The sequence below is a fragment of the Moschus berezovskii genome, chromosome 2 (genome assembly GCF_049115385.1).
Source record: "Moschus berezovskii isolate FMDL1 chromosome 2, NW_MosBer_1.0, whole genome shotgun sequence".
Classification (NCBI taxonomy): domain Eukaryota; kingdom Metazoa; phylum Chordata; class Mammalia; order Artiodactyla; family Moschidae; genus Moschus; species Moschus berezovskii.
Window position 1 is genome coordinate 702,821 of NC_142461.1, and position 15,539 is coordinate 718,359.

The 15,539-nt window shown below is 53.4% G+C and overlaps 1 protein-coding gene across 2 annotated transcripts; it reads left to right on the top strand.

The window, feature by feature from the left end:
- The first annotated feature begins 659 nt into the window (after positions 1-659).
- NECAP2 (NECAP endocytosis associated 2) lies at positions 660-14,923 on the top strand. 2 transcript variants are annotated; one of them, XM_055397056.2, is made up of 8 exons: positions 660-818; positions 3,208-3,308; positions 5,869-5,973; positions 6,059-6,140; positions 7,089-7,197; positions 9,612-9,789; positions 12,783-12,867; positions 13,675-14,923. In XM_055397056.2, the coding sequence occupies exons 1-8, from the start codon at positions 727-729 to the stop codon at positions 13,721-13,723; spliced, it is 801 nt and encodes a 266-aa protein (XP_055253031.1). In that variant the 5' UTR covers positions 660-726; the 3' UTR covers positions 13,724-14,923. The 2 variants fall into 2 exon arrangements, with proteins under 2 accessions (XP_055253031.1, XP_055253032.1); XM_055397057.2 differs by lacking the exon at positions 3,208-3,308 and having other exon boundaries at positions 674-818.
- The last annotated feature ends 616 nt before the right edge of the window (positions 14,924-15,539 follow it).

The window sequence follows — 15,539 nt, forward strand, 5'->3', positions numbered from 1 at the left end:
TGTCATCCCCGTATCTGAGGTCATTGATGTTTCTCCCGGCAATCTTGATTCCAGCTTGTGTTTCATCCAGCCCGGCATTTCGCATGAGGTAGTCTGCGTATAGGAGAAGGCAATGGCAACCCACTCCAGTACTCTTGGCTGGAGAAGCCCATGGACGGAGGAGCCTGGAGGGCTGCAGTCCATGAGGTCGCTGAGGGTCAGACACGACTGAGCGACTTCACTTTCACTTTCATGCATTGGAGAAGGCAATGGCAGCCCACTCCAGTGTTCTTGCCTGGAGAATCCCAGGGACGGGGGAGCCTGGTGGGCTGCCGTCTATGGGGTCGCACAGAGTCGGAGACGACTGAAGTGACTTAGCAGCAACTCTGCATATAAGTTAAATAAGCAGAGTGACAATATACATACAGCCTTGACTATTCCTCTCCCGATTGGCAATCAGACCATTGTTCCGTGTCCAGTTCTGTTGCTTCCTGATCTGCATACAGATTTCTCAGGAGGCAGGTCAGGCGGTCTGGTGTTCCCATCTCTTTGAGAACTTCCCACAGCTCGCCGGGTGGCTCCCGGCTCCTTCCGCCTCAGGTCGCGAGGCGAGGCCTCCGGTGGAGCGCGCGCGGCGAAGGCGGCTGACGCCCGCGACCTGCCGCTCTAGCCCGACGTGGGTCATCGAGTCGCGACTTCCGCCGGGCGGGCAGCGAGCCGGAAGTCCGCCGGGCTCGGGGCGTCGAGATGGAGGCAGCGGAGTACGAGTCGGTTCTCTGTGTGAAGCCGGATGTCCACGTCTACCGCATCCCGCCGCGGGCCACCAACCGTGGTTACAGGTGAGCACCTGCTGCCCGCCTGGGCCAGTCACGGCCTAGCCCCTCCGCGGCCACCCCCGCACGCCCACTGTGGGAGAGGACGCCCGGCCCGCTGACGGGCGAGGGGCGGGCGCTGGTAATGCTGCCGGTTCTCCAGGTCGAGGCCGGAGCAGCGAGGGGGACCCAGACTTTCTCTTGTCTCAGTTCGACGAATGGGGTCCCGGCGGCGGGGAGGGCTTGAAAGCGGTACACAGCGCTTAGGGACCCTAAACGTGGTCGGGAGTGGTGGTGTCATGGACCTTTTTTTCAGCGCTAGCTGACGGCCTTGAAGGGATCCTTGGAAAACTTGGGGGGAGGAGCCCTGTCACTGGCAGAAATCCCCGAGGGAAGGAGGGGAGCCCAGAGCCGGTCCAGAGGACCCGTCCTGGGAAGCTTTAAGCTGATGTTGAAAGCCCGGGGCCCTTCCTTGCCCAGCTTTCTTGGCACGAACCTCGGCCCTGAACACAGCCTCTGGCTGTTGAGAGGCATCCATCCGCTCTTGTCTGGTGAAATGTTCATCGGAGACGAACCAATAGGCGTGTTTGTAAAAGCAGACCGTGTGGAAGTGAACACAGGAAACGGCCCTGCCAGAGGAAAGGGGGGTTGGGAGGATACTTCCTTGTATCGTATCTTTGTACAGTTTGCATTTTGTCACCGTTGCATTTTGTCTTCATTGTCAATCGAGGAAAAATATCAAAAGAAAATAAGATCATGTCTCATACGGATAACCTAGCCTATGGATATTTTGTGCCACACGGGATTGGGGGCGGAGGGGGGGGGTGTGCGGTCTTGAAGGCAATGTTTGTCCAAGTTATTTGGAGATACAGGGTTGGCCTGCACCCCAAGAATGACGGAGTGTCAACGTCTCAGGCCTCTTGTTAATTTTCAGTTGTGTTAACATGGTCTTGTAGCTGATTTTCTAGTGAACAAATACTTTATTGAACACCTAGTATATCCATGACATAGTTTAAAAAATAAAAGCAACAACAGTGAGAACAAAAACTCATTTGCTTTCTGTGGTCAAACAGGATGGGTCACCAAACCAGGGATGGTCATCTGCCTCCATCCCCTTCAGTAGGATTAGTCTGGCCCCCCAGAGATTGAGGTTACCAAGTGTTAAGGCTGGCTAGGTTGACAAAAAGGAAACTGCCAGCCCCTGCACTTCAGCCTCAGAACTCTGCTTAACTTAAGTTAAAAGCCTCTTGTTCCAGTAAGAGGAACTGAAACTGAGTCTGCTGACCTGTGAATCGAAAGTCTGCATTTATGTGGCCTTCAAAACAACCTGCATTCACAGTTATGATGTCTCTCCAAGACCTGGCATATGCTTAGGGACTTCTAAGAAAAGCTTCTTGGAAACACCCAAGGTTTTTGCTTTTGGGGGGTTTACTGAGATGCTTCTTAGAACTAAAATGTAAAGTTAATGCTTTAAAAGGGCCAAAAGAGGCCGTTGTGATAGGTCTGTGGTTTCCTGGGTTTATTTCTTCTCAGGCTACCTTTGAGAATAGATTTCTTGAACACTCATTCACTTTTCCCACATGTCCTGCTGCTCTCCTTTGCTCTTCTACTAACGCTTGCTCCCCTTCTCCTTTTCCTCCAAGATGGTCTCAGTGGTCCCAAATGATTGCGCTGACGGCCACAGCCTAGCAGTGTCTTCAGCAAACCATGGGCCCTAGTAGTTGCTTTCTCTACAGAAAAAAACCTAGAATTCTACTTCAGAGAAGGTCTCTATAATCTGGAACTGGGGTTGGCCAGCTATGACCCATGTGTTTTTGTTTGGCTTTGGCCACCTCATGCGACGAGTTGACTCACTGGAAAAGAGTCTGATGCTAGGAGGGATTGGGGGTGGGAGGAGATGGGGACGACAGAGAATGAGATGGCTGGATGGCATCACCGACTCGATGGACATGAGTTTGAGTGAACTCTGGGAGTTGGTGATGGACAGGGAGGCCCGGCGTGCTGTGATTCATGGGGTCGCAAAGAGTCGGACACGACTGAGCAACTGAACTGAAGCTAAGAATGGTTTTTACGTTTTTAAATGGTTGGGGGACATTTTAAAGAAGAATTTTCCAGAATGTGAAAATTATATGAAAATCAGGTTGTCCGTAAAGTTTCACTGAAATGCAGCCCTGCTCAGTAGAAAATACTTAGAGCCCCTGAAGCACCAACGTGTGACACAGCATGACTGCTCTCCCTCTGCAGCTGCAGAGTGAGGCGTGTGCAGAGACCCTGTGGTCCTTTTCCTGAGACGTTTGCCAACCCTCAGTATGGAGCGTGCAGCCCACATGCCCTTCCCAGCCCCATCCCCACCCCCGACATTGGAGAAGGGGAGCGGGAGCCTCTGGCAGCGGCACAACGGTTTTTGTCCCTTCAGGGCTGCGGAGTGGCAGCTGGACCAGCCATCATGGAGTGGCCGGCTGCGGATCACTGCAAAAGGCCAGGTGGCCTACATCAAGTTGGAGGACAGGACCTCAGGTAAAGGCCAGGGAGGGCTGCATGGGGCTGAGGTACCGTGCCTCCCACTTAGAGAAGGGAGGGGTGGCCGGGGCCTGGCCAAGCCACTCAGGGAAGCGGGGGATCTGTCCTGGAGATCAGAGCCCGGGTACACTTGTGCACTGACTCCATTCCCCAACCTTTAGTTTAAAAGGAAGTATTTCCTGTCAAGCATCTGTTCTTTTGGGTGTCCCAGAGAGAAAAGAAGTACAGGTGGGTCCCGAGTAGGAAGCCCTAGAGGTTGCCTGCAAGATAAGCCACACATTGACTTCTGCTGTGAGCTTGGTTTCTTAATCAGGAATTCTGCTTATCGACTAAATGGTAACTTCCCAGACTGACCACACCCATTAACTGAAACAACTGGAAATTGTCATTCTCAGCTCTTTCTGTGGTGAGAGGACAAGCCAAGCTGGGCTGTTTTGGAGTCAGCTGACAGTTGTCACCCTTGGCAAAACTCTGGCAGTCCTGCGCCACCAGCGCCTCTGGATGAGCTGTGGAGGGCTACCTGGCCTGGAGCAGTCCCAGCCCACCCCCCAGAGCTGGAATCAGATGCAGGGCTTCTCAGTCAGATTCCCCAGCGTTCTGTAATGTCTTCTTTTTCTACCATAGAGGTTTTCCTTTGTGGGGCAAATAAAATGCAAACATCCGTGAGCAAAACTGGCTGCCTCTTCTCAGATCTGCATCACTTGTGTCTGAGCTGTGGGGCCTTAAACAAGCCACACGCCTCCTTTTTGGTGAAATGGGGGTCACGTTAGCTCCTGCTTCACAGGGTTGTTGGAATACGAAATGAGCACGTAGATATCTGAATGCTTTGTGAACTGCAAGGTGACCCAAAGCGCCAGTTTGTTTCAAGCATAACTGAGCATTGATGGCAGAGGAGTTTGAAGGGACGGCTGTCTGGTCTGCCCAGAGAACTCTGGCTGGGAGATTTGCTGGGATGTCCCAGATGGTGTCACAAGGGAATGGCAACACCTGTTCTCTGGGGACCTCGGGAACCACCTTTAAGGTACACACCTGGTGCACCAGCCACTGCTCAGAGCTGAGCCACACCTGCAGGAGCCACCCCAGGACGCTCTCAGCTTGGGGTCCTGCCCACTGGGCCATGTTTGTCCCTCACTTTCCAATCACTCTAGGCCAGGCTGTCTCAGCTTCAGCAGTAGTGACATTTGGGGCCAGCTGAGTTTTGTGGTCTAAGTCATATTTAAGATACTTAGCAACATTTCTGACTTCTACCTACTAGATGCCAGTAGCACCCCCAAGTTGTGGCAATCACAAGTGTCACCAGACATTGCCAGATGTCCCTTGGCATAAGGGAGGGCCAGATCACCCGTGATGGAGAACCACTGCTCTAGGCTGAAGGCATCCAGGTGAATCCCAGATCCCCAGATACCAAACTAGGGAGGGCAGAGGAGTTAACAGGAAGCTATAAACTTGGCCCACCGATTTGGATTCGGTTCAGCCTTGATCGCACAGTCACCTCTGAAACATAGGATTTAGTAGAAACTGGTCAGTATCTACTTCACTTTCACTTTTCACTTTCACACATTGGAGAAGGAAATGGCAACCCACTCCAGTGTTCTTGTCTGGAGAATCCCAGGGATGGGGGAGCCTGGTGGGCTTCCATCTATGGGGTCACACAGAGTCGGACACGACTAAAGTGACTTAGCAGCAGCAGCAGGTCAGTATCTGACTCATCAACAGAGATCAATACACTCAAAAACAATACCAGTTGTGAATGCTCGCAGAAGGTGTGTGTTGCATTACACCCTGGAGAGCTGTAGTTGATAAGGGGATGCATTTTACAAGAGCTGTATTTTGTTGTCTTTTTAGTTCTACCTGTTTATTGCTACCAACCCATCTCCCTCTAACCCCCTCCATCATGCCACCCCATGGACTGTATAGCCCGCCAGGCTCTTCTGTCCATGGAATTTTCCAGGCAGGAATGCTGGAGTGGGTTGCCACTTCCTCCTCCAAAGAAGAGCTGTTTTTAAAATTAGTCACTCTCTTTGCCTGTGATTAGATTAAATCAGCCTGTTTCAGGCTCTTCTGAGAGAGCAGACACCTGCTCTTCACTGGTTCACCTGTCCCTCAAGTCCTGCCTCAGGTACTAGACTGATGTGGAAGGTGCGATCTCCCTGAACCAGGGTCCTCAGGATGCAGGCAGTGGATGTGAATGGGTGAGACACGGAATGGTGACCGCCTCCAGCCCATCATTCTCATGTGGAAGTGCAGGCCCAACGTTGCTAGAGCTTTTGGTTTTAAGAGAAGCCAGAAATCTGGATTATTTTACGTGTAATTTGATTTTGAAGTGTTTGGCAGTTATATTGAAAATATTAAACTGAGAACTGAATCTGACCTGTAAGCCACCTCTGACTTAAATCTTTCATTGGTTATATTCCTGTTACATTCCTTTAGCCAGAATGAGTTTGACTTGAATTCCAGAGTCAGGTTTGTCGATCTGCCTCACAGGGTAAGGGCCCCCAGTCATGGGATGGAAATAGGCTGTGAGGGACTCAAGGCTCATCCTCACTTCTGCTTTCAGGGGAGCTCTTTGCTCAGGCCCCCGTTGATCAGTTTCCCGGCACAGCTGTGGAGAGCGTGACGGATTCCAGCAGGTACTTCGTTATCCGCATCGAAGATGGAAACGGTAAGCTTGGGACTTGGGGCTTCCTCTTCCAAGAAGGGTTTTCTCTGCCTTTGGAAAGTAGGATTGATTGTGTGTTGTCCCCCAGGGCGACGGGCGTTTATTGGAATTGGCTTCGGGGACCGAGGTGACGCCTTTGACTTCAATGTTGCCTTGCAGGACCATTTCAAGTGAGTGGTTCCAGGAGACACACTCATGCCTCCTCCCTCTTTCCTGGGACAGAACGATCTCCCAGGTTAGGATCCCCCGGTGGTTGTGTGTGATGTGTCTGCTGGCAGAGGCTCAGGGGAACTCACTTCCCCTTTAAGACAGGTCCCCTCTGCGCTCTGCGCATCCTCACCTCTGCCTTGCGGCCCCCTTTCCCTGAGGCCCACCTCTGGCCCCCAGTCAGCTGCCCTAGCCTTTGAGGGGTCACATCTCTGCCCCCGTCAGGCCCTTGAGCAGCCGGAGTCCTTTCCTGGCTCCCCTGGCCTTTCCAGACCTGTTCCTCCATGCTGTAGTAAGCAGTGCTCTGATTCCCAGGCCACTCAGCACACACCCTTCTGGTCCTTTCTGAAGTTAAAAGGGCAGGAAAGTCTGCTCCCCTGCTATCTGAGGCCTCCATCTCTGGCTGTGGGGAGTGTGCAGCTGCTCACGTGAGTGCTTCTAGCTCCTCTCCTCTCCGCGTGGCTGCTGGAGCGCTTCTCCTTGGAGGCTGGGGGACCTTTTTGTTGCTTTCCTCTTGCTGGGCTTCTGTCCTGTCTCACCGTCGACTTTTTAAGCCCCTGGATGGCGTTTTAGTCTTCACACCACATGCTGAGGAGGAGAGGACCCAGTTCTCAGCTTTCCTGAAGACCAGTGTTAGGATCTTCTGTATACACGACCTCATGAAAGTTTCATAGTCTTTAAGGCACAGGGAATCGTCCTCCCACTTTGCTGGTGAGGAAACTGACAAACGTGCAGCTGCTTCCGTGTCACAGCCAGGATTTGAATTCAGCCTAATTCTCAAGCTGTTCTCAGTCTCTTCCCCAAGGCTGCAGTAAAGCCTCATCCTGAGCTGATGGCAGGTGGGGTTGAAGCGAGGGCGTGAACACAGGGCAGCTCGCCCTTCCTCACCTCTCCTTCCTCTTCTCCCCCAGGTGGGTGAAACAGCAGTGTGAATTTGCAAAACAAGCCCAGGACCCAGATCAAGGTCCCAAATTGGACCTAAGTTTCAAGGAGGGCCAGACCATCAAGCTCAACATTGCGGTAAGTACTGCCCCTGCCTGGCGGCCTTGGCCACCACACCAAGCCCAGCCCAGAGCCACCACTCTTCTCACGGTTCAGCACATGTTTATTGAGCAGTGGCCCAATGCCAGGTACTGGGCTGGGGGCGAGCAAGAGGGCTCTGCTGTCACAGAGCTCAGAGTGGAGCTGAGATGAGGGACTCGAGATGGGATCATGTGGCGGGAAGGTTCTGTGACCTCAGGATGTCTTCAGTGCCGTGAACTCCTGGGGTGGGGAGCCCTGCAGCCAATAGTTAGGGGGAACCAGAGACGCCTTCCTGGAATAAGCGACCTATGAGCAAGGGAAGAGAGAGAGGTCAGAGGGCGGTTCAGAGGGAGTGGCGTGTGCAAAACCTCTTGAGGAGCGTCAGTTGCTTGCTGCCACAGCTGATGTTTCTGTTTTGGCTGTTGGCGGGGGGCCCATGCACTCATCCCAGGTTGTGTTTGGGGGACGTCCCTGGTGGCCCAGTGGCTAAGACTCCATGTTCCCGATGCAGGGGACACGGTTCCAGTCCCTGGTTGGGGAACTGGATCCCACATGCTGCAACTGAAAGATTCCTTGCGCCACAGCCAAGACCTGGCACAGCCAAATTGAAAAAAAAGATCAGCAGCACTCTGCTGGGGGCACTGGGGGTCACGGGCAGCTCTGCTGGCAGTGGTGTCCTGGCTCCCTTGTCGTGGTCCTGACGGGACGTGGCCTCTGCCTGGGTGTGGGGGTGGAGCTGAATGATTTGGGGGAACTGAGGACCTAGTGAATCTGTCTCTGAAGACAGTTTTAACCCTAAAATAACAGTCTGCCGCTTCACTTCCTGTCTCTTTCTCCTCTCTTCTGCTTCCTGCTGGTGATGACTTGGGACCCTTGAAGTTGGCCAGCTGTCTCTAAAGAGAAACTCCAGGTCATGTCCTGTGGACTGGTTGGGCTGTGACTCTCTGTCTTGCTGGGAGGAAACTAACATTTACTGAGCATCAGCTGTGTGCCAGGTAGTATTCTTAGGGTGCTTCTCACGCGGATGAAACATTCTCCCCTTTGACAGGACAGGAAATGGAGGTTTGGAGAGCTTAAGGGTCTTGCACAGGGTCGTCGAGCTAGAAATAATTAGCACAGCTGTACGCATACCCAGGGCTTGCAGGACTTAGGCTACCCACCCCAGTATTCACTGGCATCCCTGGTGGCTCAGCTGGTAAAGAATCCGCCTGCAATGTGGAAGACGTGGATTCAATCCAAGATTCCCTGGAGAAGGGAGAGGCTACCCACTCCAGTATTCTGGCCTGGAGAATTCCATGGACTGTATAGTCCAAGGGGTCGCAAAGAGTCAGACACGGCTGAGCACCTTTTGCTTCAGTTCACTTGACTCTGGTCTTTGGTCTCAGCGTTTGATTAAGCTGCTGCTCTCCTGGCAGGGTGGGAACTGTGCCATCTTCATCTTTGAGATGCTCTGGCTTCTGGTTCACCTTGGTGTTAACGTTTCTCTTTTTCTTTAGTAAATGTTTTGTTGAGGTATAATAACACACAGAAAAGTACATGCATTTTAAATGCAGAACTCAGTGAATTTTTTAAAAACAAATATACAGGCTTCCCTGGTGGTCTAGTGGTTCAGAATCTGCCTGCCAGTGCAGGGGATGTGGGTTCTATCACTGGTCCGGGAAGATCCCAGATTCTGTGGAGCAGCTAAGCCTGTGCACCCAACTGCTGAGCCTGTGCTGCAGAGCCCGTGCTCCACAAGAGGAGAATCCATCGCGCTGAGAGGAAGCCCACACACAGTCGTGAGGACCAAGTGCAGCTGGAAATAAGGAAGTAAATGTTGAAAACACAAGTTTGCTCACACAAGCTAGCCTCCAGATGCAGACGTGGATGGCTGTCAGCAGTCTGTCCTGGTCTCTTCCGCAGGACAGCGTGAGCACGATCCTGGTGTTTTGTTTAATGTGTTATTGACTGACTCACACACTTCATACTCCTTTGTGTATGACTCCTTTCGTTTACTCAGCCTGGCGTGTGTGAGCACATCCGTACTGTTGAGTGTAGTCGGTTCATCCTCGTGATGGTGGCAGGCTGCATTATGAGAAGGAATCCAGTTACCTGATGGTGGGCATTGGGGTAGTCTCCAGTTTGGGGCTGTTACAGGAGTGCTGCTGTCCGTGTGCAGATGGTGTCTTTGGCGCCCGCGTGTATGTATTTCTGTTGGATCCATGTAGGAGTGGAATGGCAGGGGCATCAGGTCATATGTTCAGCTTTAAAGATTCTTTCAAACAGCTTTTCAAGGGCAAAGTGCTGCGTGGATGGCTGCTGAGCGTCCTGGTGATGCAGATGTTTGGGGCCCCGGGGTCACCTTGTGAAGTTTTCTGATGGCAGTGGGGTCCAGCAGAACTGACCAGTGCTCATTCCTCCCCTCTCTTTAGAGCATGAAGAAGAAGGAAGGCGCAGCCGGGACGCCCCGCACTCGGCCCACCAGCATGGGAGGACTGAGCCTGCTTCCCCCTCCCCCAGGGGCAAAAAACGCTGCCCTGGCCCCTCTCTCCGGGGAGCATTTGCCTGCAGGGGGCTTTGTCGTCCAGCCAGCAGTTTCCCCCAGCTCAGGTCAGTGTACGGGGGTGACGGCCCCGCAGCTCGGGCTCCTCTTCCCCCGGCAGCGGCCCGCGGCTTTCCCTCCGTCGCCCACGGTGGTCACACTAGTGCCCGTCGTGAGGAGCTGGAGGGCAGGTGCCACAAAGCTGGTCCTGCCCACACTGGGTAAGGGCTTCCTCTCTTCCCACCACTTCTCCTTCAGGGTGTCTGTCCCGCCCTGATGGGCAGGGGCTGCAGCTCACTCGCGGCTATGAAATCATCAGCGCGTGGGTTCCTGGCTCTCAGAGGCTGCTCATTGAGTGAGTGAGTGATGGCGACATGGTCTCTGGCTACAGGACGCTCAGTCTGTTCGTAACAGAAGAGAGGAGTCCTGAGCACAGAGGCCAAATGCACAGGGACCAGACTCACTGCCAGCGCATGAGCCGGGAGCTGTCATCATGGGCGCGGTGGCACTGAACCAGGCCTTGATGGACAAAGATCTGGGCAGGGGCACTGGCGTTCCAGACAGAAGAAGAGCATGAACAGGACTTAGACTTTTAATCTTTAAACGTCGGCGTGTTAGGGAGATGGAGGCCGCATGAGTGTCCCACGGCAGGTGGTGGGAAGTAAACTTGGAGATGGAGGCCGCACGAGTGTTCCACGGCAGGTGGTGGGAAGTAAACTTGGAGATGGGGGCCGCACGAGTGTTCCATGGCAGGTGGTGGGAAGTAAACTTGGAGATGGAGGCCGCACGAGTGTTCCACGGCAGGTGGTGGGAAGTAAACTTGGAGATGGGGGCCGCCCGAGTGTTCCATGGCAGGTGGTGGGAAGTAAACTTGGAGATGGGGGCCGCACAAGTGTTCCACGGCAGGTGGTGGGAAGTAAACTTGGAGATTGCGTTTGAAGCGGGCTCCTCAGCGAGGCTGTTGGGTACTGGACGCCGTGAGGCAGCTCCCCCAGAGGCTGTGCTGGCGCTCGCTCCAGGCCGTGAGCAGCACCTCTGGAGACCTGGGGTTCTGGATGTGAGTGCCTCGTGCCAGCTGCAGAGGTGCTGGGAGGCCAGCCCGGCCCCTTAGTGTCCCCACCCTGCCTGCCCGGCCAGTATGATGCTCTTGGCATTCCTTGGGCTGGGTGACTGTCACCAGACCCCTTTCTCTCACCAGCATATTGGGCTGGGGGAGGATCCCGACAAGAAGCCTGCTTTCTTTCCCTTTTAAGGGTCGGGCTTACCTGGAGGTGAGGCTTCAAACCTCAGCCCTGTGGGGAATCCCTCACCGCACAAGAACGGCAGGAGCAGCAGTCAGGGAGTACGCTTGCCCAGTCCCTGCTGGAGGACCACTGGGCTTGGCGTCCAGGGGCCGGGGCGGGAGCCTGCACACGTCACACTGTTGGGGGCTCACTGAGGTCTGAGGGCCGCAGTCTCAGCGCTTTGTCTGTGGCCGATGCACTCTCAGTGCTGGCGTGGAGCCCCTGCTCTGTGTGTGACAGCACTGCAGGCGCAGCCCAGGCCTCTGCTCCCAAAGCCGTGTGATGTGATGCTCCAGACAGGCCGCTGGGGGTCGTGATTAGCCAGCATTTATGAGCACTGGCTACATGTTCCCAGACCAGACTGAGTTCACAGTCTGGCTTACCGTTGTTTGATATTGAGAGGCTTGCCTGCTGCTTTGTTCCTTGGGTTTTTTAGCTGTAGGAAAGGAGTAGTAATGATGCCTACAGTGCAGGTTTTTGTGAGGATCAAACGTGCCAGGCCACGGAGAGTGCACAGCATGGCGCCTGGAACAGTGTAAGCCCTCCCTGAGCATTAGCGCTCGTTTGAGCGGCACTGTCATCGTTACCATCATCATCACTGTTGACTGGCCTGTTCGAAGCCTGCCACTTGTATTAACATGTTTGATCTTTAGACTGGTCAGTCTTATGAAAAGTATTCATCACTGCTGTCTCCATTTTACAGATATGGAGACTGAGGCTTAAGTAACCTGCATAAAGTCAAACAGGCTGGCCTGTCTTCCCCCAGGGACTGTGGTGAGGTTCAAACAAGATAATGTCTGCTGCTGCTGCTAAGTCGCATCAGTCGTGTCCGACTCTGTGCGACCCCATGAACTATAGCCTGCCAGGCTCCTCTGTCCATGGGATTCTCCAGGCAAGAATACTGGAGTGGGTTGCCATGCCCTCCTCCAGGGGATCTTCCCCACCCAGCTCTCCCGCATTGCAGGCGGATTTTACCTGCAGATTCTTGACCTCATATTCTTTACCATCTGAGCCACCAGGGAAGCCCAAGTTTTGTAGTTCATCGAGTATTTAACTTGGTGAACTATTAAACTTGTGGAGGGCCCTAGTTTTATGTGGTTTTCCGGCCCATTAGACATTAGATGTAGCTGTTGGGAAGGCAGGTGGTGGGCACAGGGCCTCAGGAGGGGTGCTGGCAGCACTGGTGGAGGGGCTGGAAAAGCAGGCCCTGCCGCCCTGTCATGCCCTCCGCCCAGTGACGGCACCCACACAGATGCCCACTTGGTACCTCTGGAAGACTCCCCGGCCCCTTAACGGTTTGGCTTCTAGGACTTGGCATATGTCTGGCACATAATTTTCTCAGCTAGTTGAGCCAGACACTGGCCCGAGGACTTTATGTTAAGACAGCGTTGCAGTGTTGGTGAGCATTCTTCATCCAAGAGGTCAGGAGGTAGTACATTTTAAACAGATTTCCAGCATGAATGGTTGGAGCAAGGTCTGCCTCAGATTGAGTGATGGCATGTGACCCACCCCCACCCCCCCGGTACCCTCCCCTCTGCCTGGCATGTGGCCCTCTGCGCTGCCTCCAGGAACCCCTCAAGGGCTCGTCAGAAGACAGCAGAAATGTGAATGGCTGTAGGTGTTTTGTTGACAAAAAGCACATCTCTGCATGTCTTTCTCAGCACCTTGGAATCACGAGTCTGATTTCCGGGTCACTGAGGCAACCAGAAGGGGAGGTCTCTGACGCCTCTGTCTCCTTCTCTCCTCTCCCTTCCCATTGGACTTGGGGACGTCTATAGGAGGTGCCACTGTGTCCTGGCCACAGCCCAAGCCTGCCACCACTGCCACCGCCGACATCTGGGGAGACTTCACCAAATCCACAGGGTGAGGAGGATCAGGTTCTCTGTGCTGGGACTGGGGCCAGGGCTGTTACTCTATAAACCTGGGATTGCCCCAGTGCCTGCCTTCTGACATCGGGAGCAAAAGCACCAATTCAGACGCTTTCAGGCCAGTGAGGGGACGGAGCCCCAGAGTGCCCATCCTGGGTGGCACGTTACTCTCTGAGAAGGCTTTTTGCTGCCTTCCGCTGCTGAATGGCCTAGAGCCACCCTCTGCAGCTCCTTCTGGTCTTTAAACCACCTCACCAGGTACTCTGGCTTGTCACCAGTACCTCTAATCTCCTCCTTCCCACTAGCTACTCCAGGACACTGGGCCAAGAGTTCATCAAGGTTCTGGTGTTGGCCCATCCTCATGGGACCTCTGCCTTTTCTGCTGCCTTAAAATTTCAAGCCTTTACTAGGTAGGGGTCAGGGTGAAAAGATGCTAAATACACAGCATTGTTATGTGGACAGGCTATAGGTTGGGAGTCAGCACACATTTCTCTCAAGGACCAGGAAGCAACAGTTTAAACTGTGCAGGCTAGCTGGTCTCTATCCCAGCTCCTCATCACCACTCTTGTAGCCCAGAACAGCCACAGTGTATAAGCGAGTGTGTGTGCTGTGTGCCAGTGAAACTTTGTTTACATAAACAGGCAGGGAACTAGACTTGGTCTAGTCCTGGGTGGCAGTTTGCTGACCCCCACTCTGGAACATTCAGGGGCTGGCTGGGAGTTCTTTCTGCCAAGACAGAAGCTCCATCTCTTGTGCTCTGTGTTTCCAGACATTGAAATCTGCCCCCTCCCTATCTTTCCAGGGCGACCTCCAGCCAGACTCAGCCAGGCGCAGGCTGGGTCCAGTTCTGACCTGGACGCAACTTTCTTCCTCGTACGACTTCTGGAAAGGAGCCGCCTCGTCGGGGCTGAAGGAAGGAGAATGCGGTGCTCCCTGGCTAGCCTCTGTTGGGAGCATGAGTCTCTCCTCCTTGCCTGGCTTTCTCGACAGACTGGGCATATTGGACTGTACATTGGCCCCATGTCACACTATTGCCTGGGATTCGAATTTGCAACTAGAACATGGAAGAAGAGCTCCTGGATCCCTGTCCCCGTCTGTCCTCTTGACATGAGAGAGACTCTGAGACTCTTCCATCATGATGACTCTTATTAAACACAAGCCCCCAAAGCAAAAGAAGGGCTTGAGTGTGCTGCCTGGGTTCAGACCAGCCCATTTGGGGAGGTCCTAGGTGTCACATGATCGCTGTCTGGAGGGGACCTTTCCGCACGCGTGTTGGCTGTACCCATTCAAGAGGAGGGATCCCTTCCTGATTTCTAGCATGTTTTTAGACTGCAGCCTGAACAGATGATCAGGAGGGAAACCAAGAGTATTAACCAGCTTTTTAAAACTTTTAATGTTTGCTTTGCTAACGTGCTGATCTGCAGTAACTCACGGTCTTTGTAAAAGCATGCTCTGGCAGCCTACCCCCACAGGAGCCACTGAAAGCATTCCTCACGGTCAGCCACAGGAGCTGCTCTGAGCTTCAGGAGCAGTGTTCATTTCAACCTCGTGGCCTGGTTTCCGTGTGTGCAAGGCTCATCAGGCGGGGCAGGGCCAAGGCAGGCGCTGGTGGCAGGTAGGACTGCGTCTGGGCCAGAGAGCGGCCGCTCTTCTCATGGAGGTGAGGGGTTTGGCCCTGCCATCCGCAGGCAACTGTCTGGGCTCCCAGGCTCACTGCATGGTTCCTGGTGGACTTGGGCTCTCTCCCGGCTGTTTTCTGAAGTGTCTTGTCTGCAGAGAGCTCCTTCCTTTCTTCTCTCCTTCAGGGACTATACATGACAGACAGGAGGAGTTCTGAAGCAACTGGAAGTCTAGGCTTGCCTGTGTTCCTGGTTTGTAGGAAATAATTTTATCTGAGTACACCTCTAAAATTGCTTTCATTGACATCCATTACCTCTTTAATGGAAAGGGTTCTTTTTTGAAAGGTCTGGATGATGAACTGAAAAAAAAAGTGTTGGCCTTTTGGTGGGACCAGATTTCTAAGATAAAAAATAAATATTTTTACTCTGTCAGTGTATGTCAGAGATGGAAATGTTTTTGGCGCCATGGCTGCTAACTCCTCCAGGATGCCTCTGCAGGACACACACCACCTTTTACCACTGAACCCACGTCCAGATTTAAGACTGGGGCCACAGAGACAGGTTGGCCAGAATGGGGGGATTTGGCCCTGTTGCTCTAAGGCAACCAGTAATTTCTCTGGTTACAGAGTACAGCCTTTCTGCCCTTCTGGGACATTCTGGGCTTCTTGCCCTCTAATGTGGGGGCAAGCCCCACCTCCTTCCGAGACCTCCCCTTGGAAGCAGCTCCCTAAATAGTAAGGGTGTCCAGGCACAGAGACTGAAAAACAAGATAAAGGCCACGGCATTTATCATGCCTGTGGGTTCTGTAACAGATGTGTTTTCACTGTTGGTTATAGAAATGGCCCCTTTGACCACTAAGGAGTGTAAGGGACGACAGAGGAGGTAGTTGGATGGCAAACGTGAGTTTGAGCGAACTCCAGGAGAGAGGATGACAGGGAAGCCAGCGTGCTGCAGTCCATGGGGTCACAAAGAGTCTGACACAGTCGAGCAGCTGAACGACGACGAAGGACAAAGAAAGTTGGAATTGAGGGTCCTCGTGTCCTTTACG

Excerpts from the sequence above, each read along its gene's own strand:
- NECAP2 (XM_055397056.2), top strand. The coding sequence starts at position 727 with ATGGAGGCAGCGGAGTACGAGTCGGTTCTCTGTGTGAAGCCGGATGTC. Across the intron at positions 9,790-12,782 it reads AGCAGTTTCCCCCAGCTCAG|GAGGTGCCACTGTGTCCTGG; the intron begins GTCAGTGTACGG and ends GGACGTCTATAG. Across the intron at positions 12,868-13,674 it reads GACTTCACCAAATCCACAGG|GGCGACCTCCAGCCAGACTC; the intron begins GTGAGGAGGATC and ends CTATCTTTCCAG.